We start from the raw sequence: 13,746 nt of genomic DNA on the forward strand, positions 1-13,746 counted from the left end.
ATAGATTTGTACGAACACAAAGCAGACCATGTCTTAGATTAAAAATAAATAACGGAAACAACAACCATCTCTAATATGATTCACCGGTATAAAATATATAAGGCTTATTAAGTTTTGTACCTGAGAATAAGGAAGTGGGACCAAGCAAATCCGACACCTTCACGTGCCTTCCATAAACATAATTTAGAATTTAAGTGCCAAGTTGAACATGGATAGTACAATCCCAAAGAATGTTAAATTAAACTAATATGTCAAGTTTGCAAACGAGATTTGAAGGAATCAATCAATAGGGGCATGGGATGGGGGTTAGGAAATTACAAATGCAATGACTGTGTGTGAAAATGAAATGGTAGAGGAACCTATGTGTGGCTGTCAGTGTAAGCTTTTAATTTGCCAAAATTTACCACCATGGACACAAGAGAGATATACTTTATGAGTTATCTGTGCTTATTCCTTGGATTCTTTCTGCTCCAAAGCCGTTGGTTTTTCTGATTTGTCTCTGATTGTACCATGTGTATACATGTATGAACCACAAGAGGAAACTATTCTGCATCATGGATATATATATATATCCTTTATCTTGAAATTATAGTCACTACTCTCACTTTGGTATCCCGCAAATGTCGAATGTCTTTTCTGAACAAAGATGGTCAAATGCTTTCTTTACGTAACGATAGAAACATGAGGATATTAATTTGGATTTTTTCCCTACAAATATAGGAAAATAAATTATTAAAATAAAATAAACTAAAATTAGTTTATATGTATGTTAAAAATCACCAATTTAAAAAAAGTTAGTCCGAAAAGCTTATGCAAATTATATCAAATCCTCGGCAGTTTCAGATTAACGAAAGGAAAAACAAAAAAATAAGATGGCAATCTAAAATAATTTTCTTGCTCACCAAAATTCAAAAACAAATAAGTTTGACGTTATTATGCTTGTCTGATTATCACCTTGGCAATCCTTTAGAGGGTTTCAACCGTTAGCATGATTCATGAAAGTGACGAACTTTCAGAGGTAATCACAGGGTACACTAGACGACAATTTTGTTGTGCGTATGTGTACACGCACACCAAGAAAAAGATGTATGAACAGTTTTTTATTCTTCTTCTTAGGAGCAATATCATGTAATTTGATTAATCAATTAAAAAAGTACTTTTTATAATAAAAAATGAAATATGTTTGTAGAAAGTTTAACAAATTATAAAAAATGTAATTTGATTGATCAAATTATAAAAAAATGTCAAACTTTAAAGGAAGTTTGAGTCGAAATTTTTGTTAAAAATTATCTAATGTTGCATTGACTACTATTGTGTCTTGAACAACTTTATCAATTTACGTATGAGCACATTTTCAAGTCAAAATGAAAGAAAACGGGAAAATTATTCTAAATAACATTAAACTTGATGTGTACGTATCTAAATAGTGAAGGAGGTGGTTCCAAACACACATTACCTATATTAGAATTATTTTTTGACGAAACCTATATTAGAATTTTCAAAATACATTGGAACCTGATAGATAAACTCTTTTTAGGGTTTGAGTTTAAAATGTATGGGTTGAGTTTGAATTTTGTTTTTGCTTAGTTTAATTATAACTCTACTTAAATGATATATTTTACGTAAAATTATCATTAAATGCATACATAAATTAGTATAAAATTAGTCTAACTTAATCAGAAATCTCAAATTGAAGTATGCATTTGAATATGATTGCCTCCCATGGATAATACCTATGATATATACCAAATATTTAATGTGAAACTTGACTAAGACTAACTTGACTTTTAAAATAGTGATTTAAAGAACTTTTTGGCTTCAAATTTAACAAAACATGGACCAGAGATCATTCTACATTCATTGAATTCTAGTTCATTTTTTAAAAAAGATTGAAAATACAAAATATTTCTTTATATAAAACTAGAATTAAAATTTTAAGTTAAAGAATAACTAACAAAGCTATCTTGTTTTGTTTGACCCTATATGTCAAGAAAAAGGAAAAATCCATGAAAACAGAGGCCCAGCCCATTAACGGCCCCCATTCCTTTGTCGTTGTCTCTTGTGGACGGAAGGAAAGCGAAGTCGAAGACCTGAAACCCTATCTATCGTTATTTCTCGAGGTTTCATTTGTGATTGTGGGAAAAGATGCCTCAGAGGCACTCGAAGAACAACAACGATCTCGCGTTCTTCACGTACGACGAGAAGCGGAAACTAGGTTATGGTACCCAGAAGGAGAGGTTGGGAAAGGACTCCATTAAGCCCTTCGATGCTTGCTCTCTCTGCCTCAAATCCCTAATCGACCCTATGAGCTGCCAGAAGGGCCATCTCTTTTGCAAAGAGTGCATTCTCCAGTGCCTCTTGTCTCAGAAGAAAGACATTCAAAGGTAACAACACTTTCTCTCCATCATTTATGCCTTTTTTATTCTGCTAATTGAGTTTCAAATTCTGCGTCTGAAATTGCAAAGCCTATGATTGAAGTCGAAGTGATTCACGTGTAGAAATTGGGAATACGTAATTATTACTAGGCACTGAAAGGTGATGCCATGCCTGTGAATGTTGGTTTGTTAATGTTACACGTCTCTGTCTCAGCAATCCTTTATGTAAACTGCTGATTGAAGGTTTTATTCAATTGTGCGTCCGCTTTGAAATTTAAGAGTTGAGACTTGATTTGATAGATACAGCCTAAGAAAAACTTGGCAAATAAGAATATCCTTTTTCATGATTTTGGAATTAGGTTATGGAATCTGGCCGGTTTCCCGATGCCTGGTGGTGGCAATAGCTCCACTTTTTTTAAGTAAAAATGTCATACTGTATAATGTATACATGTGCTTATTGGGATATAGAATGGATATATATTCATGTTTGTATGCTATATGATGATTAAATATGAATAATAGAAATTAATGTGCATGATGACATTAACAAGTTTAAAGAGCTATTTATTTTTCAAATTTTGAGCAGGACACCCTTGAACCTAATTTGGAATTAGGTTTATGGAAAGTTTTAGTCAATTTTTATCTTTTTGTTTAATAAGTTTACTTGTTCAATAGGATTTGATTCCTTAACTTTCTCTCTCTGAATATGGATTTAGTTGGGTTCTTTTGAAAGGATACTACAGGATTGTGCTGAAAAAAGGATGATATCCACAATTTTAGATGGGTTTTTCTGTTTGTTAATGAAATGATGATTGAGGGGATTCTTCCATAGTTGAGTAAATCAACTAACAAGAAAAAAATTTGTTACTTTCTCTCATAAGTTACAAACATATCATTTACCTTGGGTTCCTGTTTATTTGATAAATGTCATATCATGATTGGCCATTTCTGTGTGCCACTGAACTTCAATACTTTGTTACACGTACTTGCATTTTTGTTTCCAGTTGACCATCATTACCACTTGTCCATGAGCTTTTCCATTGGCTTATTTGATTTAACTTTCCTTTGTCGTCAATGTTGATAAGTACATTATAATGATTCAGAGAATTTTCTTAATATTTTTTCTCTAGTACCTTAAGATCCCTACTTTGTTTTGGATGTTGCCTGGGGTTATCTTGAAAATTTATGTATTCTATCAACCATTGCTGAACGTTTGTAATTTTTCTTATAATAAAGAAAATGATTTCACCAGTCCTATTAAGAAGAAGTTGCTATTCTCCGTGATTGCTGGTTTGAGTTCTTATGCTGAATAACTTCCACTGATTGCTCAGAACTTTTAAATCTATATTGTCTTTGTTTATAATATGTTTTTCCTTGGTGTAGATAGGATATAATGACTGTTATGTTGTGAACCTTAACAATGTGGTTGTGAATAAAATAGGAAGCTTGCAGCCCATGCTGCTCAGCAGAAGCAAGAAAAAGAGGAGGAAGAAGAGAAGTTGATGTTACAAAAGGCTAAAGAGCTTGATGCATTTGATCAACAAAATCATGGTGCTGTACCACAATACAGCGACAAAACTTATAGCCGTGATAAGAATGGTTTCCATGGGGCAAACAGTGTGAAGGTCACTTCCTATGAGGAGGAAGCCCTTCGGACAATGAAGGCATTTTGGTTGCCTTCTGCTACGCCAGAAGCTTCTGTTAAAGTAGATGCACCTTCTACAAGTACTATCTGTCCGGAAGGCAAGGAGAAACTGAAGTTAAAGACACTTTTCCCTGTGCAGTTTACTGAGGATACTAGTGAGCAGAAAAAATTCAAGGCTCTTGACAAGACCTACATTTGCCCTAGCTGCAAAGTTACTCTCACCAACACAATGTCGCTTGTGGCCCTTAGTACATGTGGGCATGTCTTTTGCAAGAAATGTGCTGACAGATTTATGGCTGTTGATAAAGTTTGTCTTGTTTGCAACAAGGCGTGTAAAGAGAGAAATTTGGTGAATTTGGAGAAGGGAGGGACAGGTTTTGCTGGTCATGGAGATCATCTTGAAGCCACAGACTTCAAGCATTTGGGAAGCGGTAGTGGTTTAGGGCTGGTTAGACCTGCAATGAAAACTTGATGCTTTATTTAGGTTCTTTCAGGAGAAGAAAATTGTGCTTTAACTTCTCTTGATGAAGTTACCTTGTTACCGTGGTAAACATCATTATCTATCTTATCTATGATATGATGTTCTACTTCGTTTATTTTATTTTTACTTTTTTTTGTTTACCCGAGATAAACTTAACGTGAAAAATCAGCTTGATCCATTAATGACTAGCGATTGGCAATGTTAATGTAAATGGATGCATTCTCTGCCGTATTCTTATTTGTTGTGAAAGGATGCTGTCATATGAAGTCCCGATACTTAAAAAAATGAAAATGTAGACACAGATATATATCCAAGAAGTATCCAATTCTTTGTTTTTTTTGTTTTTAAGAAAAATGTAGAACATGATTGGAATATGGCTCCCATATGACTAAAGAGGGCTAGACAAGGCTCTGATGGCTTGAGTTATTTTTGAATTTGTTTTCAATATTATTATTTTAACTTTATGATTTTTAAAATAAAAGACAAAAGGTTTAGATATATAAAAACACAATTCTTTTTCTCTTCTCAAGACATAAATAAAAACATACTCCTTCCATCTTTTTCAAGTATGACAATTCTTTTTCGGCAAGTTCTGGACTTTTTTCGATGAGGAAGTTTATTTTTTTTCTGGCAAGCTTTTACAAATTTTGCTAAAACAAAATTTTCATATTTACAATGTGTTAACAGCACTCTAACATCTACATTTTAACACTAGTATTATTGGATTCTATTTCACATTTATAATTTTTATTAATTTATCCAAAACATGTTATATCTTTAATTTTAAAAAATTTATCGTATCGGTGAAGCTTCATAGATGCTGGCTGTCAACGCTGAAGGTTGGTGGGCGAGAAATCATCTACCATGGTTATGGGGTTTGTTAACTTGAAATTATTGAGAGACGGCTATAAAATTTTGATTGATAGTTGTTTCCCAACTTTGTTGGGATATTTTTGTTTTTTAATAGTAATACTGACTTTGATTACTGCTTATAATTACCATTTTGGTCTGACCAGGACTCGCAATAGTCACGTCCTGACAAATTTGTCTCAGCGCGAGTATCTAACAGGGATAGTAGATCTAACAATTCATTATTTTTAGGGTAAAATATGTTTTGAAGTGTTAATTTTAATTTTTATAAAAAATTATATTTTTAATCTTTATATTTTATTTAAAGAGATAGTGATTTTAGTCTTTCGTTAAAGATTAAAAACATGTTTTTCCGTATAAGAATTAAAATGATAATGTTTTTATATAATTAAATAAACATTTTAAAATTTTTTGGGCGATAAAAGTATAGTTTATTCCAATTTTTAATATTTATACTCTTTTGCCTATTTTTTACATATTTTTTTACATGGATAAATCATTTTAAATTTTTTACACGCGTACTTTTTCTTGGAAAACATTCAATTTCTAAGGCACTTTTTATATATATATATATATAAAAAAAACAAACATTCAATTCCTAAGGCACAAAATATAGCTGAATCTGGCTTGTATTCGGGGGCAATGGCACTAGACGGCACGGTGTTCTTTATTCATATCTACAATTCATCACTTATCCTATCCTTTTTATATTTGCCCTTTTTATTTTTTTATTATATTTTGTCCCTACCTCTTTCTTTATATAAAGATGACATGGATATGGAAGGTAAGTTTCCAACCTTTTAAGTTTTAGACGATGCAAACTTGCACACTGATTTTTTCAATTTTTTTTTAATTTTAAAAATTGGAAAAATATGATGGAAGCTTCAGTTATTTGTAAACAGGCAAAAATATTCTTTGTTAAGAAATTTTCCCCCCTTTGTCCATCCTCTATTTTGTTCCTTCAACTAGTTACTTTGTAAATAGTCACAAATCACGACAATTCAAATATTTAGCGATACTGTTTAACCAAATTTGTAATTACAATTTTTTTTATTCATAACTTGTAATTACAATTTGTACAACACAGTCTTTTTTAAGGGTTTGTATAAACAGTTAATTGGGTATATTAATTATTTCAAATCTAGGTAATGTTATTATTAACTTTACAATCTCTTTTAAATTAACGTTAAATTTGGTCAGAACAAACAGTTATATTTAACTTTTCAAATTCTGTAATACACTAGTACAATTATTATAGTTATAGCCTCCCGATCAACTTTTAGCCCTTTTTTAATATAACAACATTTCAACTTTTAAAAGAAAGATATCTAATTAATTTTTTTTATTCTAATGATCTCTATTGTCATTACTATATTCCAATTAGCAGTCAAAACCTATAATTAGAAAACGCAAGTACCTACTTTGACAGTAAAATTAGCTTCATATTGGGCCCATTCAATTTAAACCATTGAATTGTAATCTATATATATTATATAAACTGTTCAGTGGTTGCCACGAGTCGACGGTTAAGATAATATTTTTATTGAAAGTCAGAAAATTATATTATTTATATATATATTTTAACTAATACTCTCAAGAGAATGGTTAAGAGTATCTTTTTATAATTCAACTTGTAAAAGACCTTGTCCTCTTTCTCCAATTTCAGCTTTTGACTCTTCTCATAGTGCAAGTCTCAGTGGAGAAGTTAATTTTGGCATGCGGCATGTGCGTTTGACATCTTTGATTCCGATCTTATCAAGATCACGTTTATTATTAGCAAAATTACCCGAATTGAAAAGAACCAAAATCAAAATTAGTAGGCTGTTAAGTAATCCTAATTAGCATGGGAAAAATAAAATCATAGCTATATTCCCGTGACATCCAAATTGAGACACTTTTAGGGTTATGGGTCCCACACGCCAACCCAGGGATCACACTGTTGGTATTATTATATTATTATTATCGCCCAACAAACTAACATCGTCCCACTTGCTTGCTTTCATTACATAACCTACGCACAAAGCCAACACAACAGAAGAATCCTCAATTCTCATTTCTCACTGTCCTTGTGTTTTTTTTTTTTTAGAGAAAAAAAGAAGTTATTCTTTCTTCTTTTTGCTGAAACCCCATAAAGCGAAATCGTAAAGGGTGTCCTTGGAAAAGGAGGGTTTCATTAAAAAGCAGGGATCTTTCGGGAGAAAGATAAGAGAAAGGGGTAAGCTTTGTTTTGGGGCAATGGGGGATTTGGAGAAGCAGGAGAGGGTGGGAGAGAATGAGAGGCTTTTGGAGGGTATGCCTGTTTTAGATTTTGACATGCTTTGTTCCTCTGTGGCGTTGCAAAGTGCACATGGGAGTTGGGGAAAGCTTGGGGGTGGGGATGAGGAACAACAAGGTGGGGTTTTGAGGATGTGGGAGGGTGAACTCCTCGATTGCTTTGATGATCGCCGCATCGCTTTTGAATCTGCGTTGTAAGGTTTAATGATGTTATTTTTTAAGTAAAATTGTGTTTTGAGATGTTATTTGATATTCTGTAGATGTGAAGTTGTGTTTTTAGAAAAATAAATGTTTTGGACGACGATAGATAGCGTTAGTTGTTGTCTAAAGCTAAAGGCTAATTTTGAAAGGAATGAGGGGGAATAGTTCGGTTATTGTAATTATTCATCCATCATTTCCGGTTGAAATCATTATGAGGTTATAATTTTAGTTCTGTAAGATGTTCTTTTTGGTCATTAGGTTCCAAATATAACTATGTAAGGAATATGAATTATGGTTGGATTTGTGACATTGATAGTTATTATTTTTGAGTTACTAATATATTTGGTTGGGTTCTGACAGATTAAGTTAGTTCAATTAGTTTCGCCTGCTCAATTATATGTCTGGCCACTTTGCCTACTCATTTATACATGTATTGATGTGAATGCCTTTCTGGCCAATGAAAGACTAATTAAACTGAAATTACACACAAACATTGATAACGTGCTGAGGCTTTGTGGTCATTTACAAGGACTTGTTATGGTATATCATGTGTGTAAATAGTAGCTCATTTTGTGTTCCAGTTGTCCTTGCTACCGATTTGGGAAGAACATGAAGCTAGCTGGTTTTGGTTCTTGCTACATTCAGGTATATTTGGAGTTCTTGGAAATTTGAAGAGCATATGTTGCTTAAAGTGTTAAAATCATAACTCCCACAAAAGGGGAAACACTTCTAGAATTGGGAATTCCTGTATCAGTTTTTCTTTTAGTTTTTGGTATAGTTCTCTGAAGTTTAAATTTCCATGTTTTATATTGCAGGCTATAGTTTATTTTCTCCTTGCTATCGGTGCCTTTGTTACTTTCATTGCCTATACTATCACGAGGACTCACTACTTCCTATACCCAGCAGTTGCACTCATCATTGTTGTTGGAGCATATCTAGGATTCTACCGAACTCGTATGCGAAAGAAATTCAACATCAAGGTGAGATTTTTTCTTCCTGTACTGTAATTGTTTATTAGTAAGGATGTATCAACCCTTCATTTAATTTTAAGATTTTATGTGTATCTTGATCTTAACCCTCTAAAATTTAAGGCGGATTATCCTTGCTCATTTTAGACTTTGTGGAGACAATCTCACTTTATAGGAGCTTTTTCCATCATGTTTTCTTTGTCTACAAAACTAGTAAAGATAATGTTGCATTACACATTATACATATTCTCCAAATATTTGTAACATAAATTATTCATAATGGAGCATTAATACTGACTCTAGTGTAAATATGACTATTCACATAGATGGACTGGAGAATGGAATGTGTAGTTTTAATTTGTCTGTTTAAGGATAGCACACTTGGGAGAATACCATGTTCTGTGGCTTCCTGCAAATGTAATTATATAAATTTTTATCACATTGCATATAAGCTGCTGACTTGAACGACAATTTATCATGTTAAAAGGCTAGATATGATTTGACAACATTTTGAGCTGGATGGGATCATTTATTTATCTTGATGGCTAACAGCGTATTCACTTTAGTTTGACTCTATGAGGGCCTCTCTAATGTGTGATCAAATGACAAATCTATTTTGTTGTCTCCTTTATCCTTTTGTAGTTCATATTTGACTTAGACTATTGTGGCAAATTTTATTTTGCATTTTTCCTGCATGTGGATGTGTCAGGACATGAATGTCTAAAATTGATACTTTGAGCGACTGACTTTCTAATCTGTGGACCGTAATGCATGTTTATTTTTATCGGTCATGTGCTTTTATTTGTCTGTTTATGTATGTTGACTAACTTTGATAAATTTTGGTTGTGTTTGTATATCTTACATGCTATCGGTTGGTATTTTTTCAGGGTAGTGATAGTTCGTTGGACGATTGCATTTACCATTTTGTCTGTCCTTGTTGTACATTATGTCAGGTCATTTCAAATTTCTCTCTTTTGTAACTATGGTTATGTTGATTGATTTAACTGTATTCTGAAATAAAGCTGTTGATAATATCATATTAGTGGTGATCATAACCAAAGTGGTACATATTTATAATCAGAGTTATTTATTATGTTGAATATTTGTATCTTTGTAATATATATTCCAGGAGTCAAGAACACTTGAGATTAACAATGTTCAAAACGGCACATGGCATGGTCGGGGTGACATAATATGTATAGGTGACATTAGAGAAAATAAAGCTCTCTATGAGTTACGTCCTCCTTCTATTGTGTCCATCAAGTCTACTGATGAAAATTGCATGGAAAAGAGCACAGATGTTAGCAATGGATCTTGAGTCAAGGTAGTGGGAAAGCTTTGAAACAATGGCTCTTCATCTTCTGAATTCTATCCCTAGTATCTGCAGTGCATATTTCATTCCAAGCTCTCATCAAGTTTCATGGCTAAGAGATGAATGTAATGGAGGCTGGAACACAGGTTCAGACTAGGACAAGGTGATAATAGTCACGGGGACACAAGCCGTTGTGTGATGATGATCCCTCTAGGAAATAGGAATGCTTAACTATGTTAATTGTAAAATTATTCCGGGGGAAGATGTTAGTGTGTTAGTTTGCAAATGTGCATGCAGGGTATGCCATTCTCAACTAGCGGGGTCTTATTTTTACGAAACCCCTGTAGTATAGTTTGATTATAGTGTGGGAAGAATGCCATCGTAATTGTGTATTATAGTGAACCGTGCTCTTTCATCAAACTTTAATCGACTTTTATTGAGATATTACAAGGCTTAAGATATGAGGACCATTCCTTTATGACCATAACGCGAAGGCACACCAAAGAGAATATAAATGTATGTTAATATTTACATTTACATCTATTAATAAAAGCAAAGTGCTTGTTGGGATTTAGAGCATGTTTGGAAATTTATTGTAAAGTTATATTTAAGGTAAAAGTAATTTTGTTAACGGATTAAGACTTTTGTTTTTGTATTTATTTTGTTTGGATTTGTATTGAAGTGCACGTCATCTGCATGTTAAACACACTGGAAAAGTTTAAAAGAACTTTTACTCTACAAGTAACAATTTATTTCGTTTTTAAAAGGAGAAGTTGGGCCAAACTGATTTTAAAATAAGTTCATGAAAAATATATAAGCTACTTAATTAGGAAGAACACAAATATTAATTAAGGAGCTTTAAAAAAAGCTATCTTGAGGAGCATTTTTTTACTTATCTGGAGCTTTTTTTTAAAACCACACTTTGATCCTTGACTGGTACAAGAATCCGGTTATCAATTCTACGAATTACAATTCTTTCATAGATACACCCACATTTTAATTTTTAAACAATCCGATCTTTGCAAGTTCTTTAATGACAATAGACCCTGCTATACAAGTATATAATAATAATTAATAACGTTATTTTAATATATATATATACATATATATATCATAACTTCATTCATATTTTTTCCAAACAGCATCAATGTTTTTAAACATTTATATATTTTGTAATTAATATCTAAATTTATTCAGTTAATATTACATGCAATAAATTATTTTTGGCCTAAAAATATTAATTAAACTAATTTTCTACATATTTAAAAATTATAATTTAAATATTTTATTTTTTATTATCATTAAAATAATTTTATATGATAAATTAAATTTTCACAACTTTTTCATTTTATGAATATACTTTCTCGTTGGGTGAGGTAATTATTTTTAAAGAAAATTAAAAATTTTAAATTTTTATCAAACAACTTCTAACTTGGGAAAGGAGCTTCTAAGCTAAAGAAAAAACAAAAATGACTAACAACTTTGTTATTTTTTTTAAGTTCTTATTTTTAAATTTAATTTTAACTTAAAAATAACTTTTAAACTAAAAATAAGATGGACCAAACACATCTAAGAGTGATAATTTTAGTCGACTCAATTATTATTATGTAATTTTAAAGACTGAAATAACCGTTCTTTGATAAATTCAAGAATTAAAACGATATTTATTTATTTTAAAACTTCATTAATTTATATTTGTAATTTTAAAGTCTATTTTTATGTATTTTTTTTTTAGTGAATTTGATATGACTTTTAAGCTATTTTAATTTTAAGGCCACAAAATGGCTCTTGCACACTAAGCGTATGTTTGGAGAAAAATGAAATTTGTAAAAATATTTTGATTCTTTCTTTTACAATTAATTGAGTTTGTGAATCATTAGATTTATTTAAAAATTGTAAGCCTTATTTTAAACCGAAATCTAATCATGCAATAAATCTAACCCTGAAGACGCATTATGGGACCCGACGTAGCAGCAGTGGGGAAACAATGTTATAACTGACCACGTTGTTGGAGTAAATGTTTTGGACGTTTCTTTTGCAACGGTGACCGCATTGTGGTGTTGAAACTCAAAGTCTATATTTAGGATTGAACGATCGAAGGAACAGAACAATAATGAATGATTTGTTTGGTTCAGATAAATTTGAATCAAAAGAATAATAAATCTTTTTGAAGTCAAAGTCTATATTTAGGATTTAAATCTTATTGAAGTTTTGAGATCTCACTTAAGCAATTTTTGGCAATTTATATCTGGCAAAAATGATTTAATACATTTAAAACACTTAAACTAAGTATTTTTAGCAATTTTTTTACCGTAAAAAAATAATTAAAAATCAACTAGCAACTCAATGCATAATAGAGATTTTAAACGAAAAGGACAAAAAGAAACACCAAAGTAAAAACTAGAGACAAAGAATAATAAATATTTTGTTTAGGAACTTAAAAATAAAAATTTTAAAAAAATTTAGGAACTAAAACATAATTAATATTTTTTTTTTCGTTTTGCTTCCCGTCTCTCTACCTTTCTCTCTTCTTTTAAGGTCCAGAAATTCATTATTTCTCTTATTTCAGTTCAAGAAATCCATTTCCTTTTTCATAAAGCATAGGTTACTATCATTCAGCAATTAAAAAAATGTAAAAACTAATATCATTCCTTCCTTGGTATTCTCAAGCTCACTTCTCTCTATTTCTTATATATATATATATACTCATTTTGTTTGTAGCATTCTGGGTCTATTAAATGTAAATGTTTGTGCTTGAAACAAAGTTCAATGGGAACAAAGTAATGTGTTTACAAATTTTGAACTTCGGGTTATCCATCCGAGATATTATTCGCATTTGTGCTTAGTGGTTCTGTGAAGGTTTTTGTTCTAAATAGGTGTCTCAATGTAGGATTTTTTGACATACCAAAATAATTATAAATTATAATTTAGAATATTTTTCGTTATTAATCATTAGTATCTCTTGTTAAAATTTTGTTATCTAATTTAAGTTATATATAAATGCAAATATATTATATTATACATCATAATATTTTTAAAACACATGGTTATACAAATTAAAAATTATATAAAACATGCATGGATATAAGACTATATATATGTCAATATTCATATTTTTTATATATTTTAATTATATGTCTATATATACATAGATATATTTATATAAAATTAAAAAATTGATAAATACATTAAAAATAATAATAATAATATAAAAATTATAAAAAAATTAATATCTGTACAGGGTATGGATTATTACACCTAGTTGTTATATAAAGCTGTTGGAAGTTGGAACAATGATATATGTGTTAGCCCATATTTTCGATGAGCTAAAATATGCTCTAAGTATGCATTAGATGTCGTCTCGAGTTTCGAAGCGTATGACAGAGCAATGGTCAGGACCTGTTCGAATCGGAAAGAGAGAAGAGTCTTTGGAAAGGGATTCCCAGGTTCAAGGAAGTATTTACGAAGTACAAGGCTAGGACAAGAAAGAGGGCTTCGAGTCATTGGGCGATTCGAGCTGGCGAATGGTCGAGTCGAAGTCATCAAGCTGGCGTATGGTCGAGTCGAAGTTCAAGACAGCAAGATTTCTGGACTTAGCACAATTTCTGACCAAACTCCAC

At 31.3% G+C, this 13,746-nt stretch overlaps 2 protein-coding genes across 2 annotated transcripts; both read left to right on the top strand.

Annotated features, from left to right (window-relative positions):
- The first annotated feature begins 2,020 nt into the window (after positions 1 to 2,020).
- Positions 2,021 to 4,706, top strand: LOC100806356 (E3 ubiquitin-protein ligase CSU1). The gene is made up of 2 exons (XM_003545761.5): positions 2,021 to 2,384; positions 3,817 to 4,706. The coding sequence occupies exons 1-2, from the start codon at positions 2,146 to 2,148 to the stop codon at positions 4,490 to 4,492; spliced, it is 915 nt and encodes a 304-aa protein (XP_003545809.1). The 5' UTR covers positions 2,021 to 2,145; the 3' UTR covers positions 4,493 to 4,706.
- Positions 4,707 to 7,351: 2,645 nt separating this feature from the next.
- On the top strand, positions 7,352 to 10,570 carry LOC100798402 (protein PLANT CADMIUM RESISTANCE 10). Its single transcript, XM_014768330.3, has 5 exons — positions 7,352 to 7,839; positions 8,428 to 8,491; positions 8,662 to 8,826; positions 9,702 to 9,767; positions 9,944 to 10,570. The coding sequence occupies exons 1-5, from the start codon at positions 7,607 to 7,609 to the stop codon at positions 10,130 to 10,132; spliced, it is 717 nt and encodes a 238-aa protein (XP_014623816.1). The 5' UTR covers positions 7,352 to 7,606; the 3' UTR covers positions 10,133 to 10,570.
- The last annotated feature ends 3,176 nt before the right edge of the window (positions 10,571 to 13,746 follow it).

This window comes from Glycine max, chromosome 15 (genome assembly GCF_000004515.6).
Source record: "Glycine max cultivar Williams 82 chromosome 15, Glycine_max_v4.0, whole genome shotgun sequence".
NCBI classification, from domain to species: domain Eukaryota; kingdom Viridiplantae; phylum Streptophyta; class Magnoliopsida; order Fabales; family Fabaceae; genus Glycine; species Glycine max.

Coding starts and splice junctions, on each gene's coding strand:
- LOC100806356 (XM_003545761.5), top strand. CDS start 2,146: ATGCCTCAGAGGCACTCGAAGAACAACAACGATCTCGCGTTCTTCACG. Junction 2,385..3,816: donor CAGAAGAAAGACATTCAAAG/GTAACAACACTT, acceptor TGAATAAAATAG/GAAGCTTGCAGCCCATGCTG.
- LOC100798402 (XM_014768330.3), top strand. CDS start 7,607: ATGGGGGATTTGGAGAAGCAGGAGAGGGTGGGAGAGAATGAGAGGCTT. Junction 8,492..8,661: donor TTGGTTCTTGCTACATTCAG/GTATATTTGGAG, acceptor TTTATATTGCAG/GCTATAGTTTATTTTCTCCT. Junction 9,768..9,943: donor CTTGTTGTACATTATGTCAG/GTCATTTCAAAT, acceptor TATATATTCCAG/GAGTCAAGAACACTTGAGAT.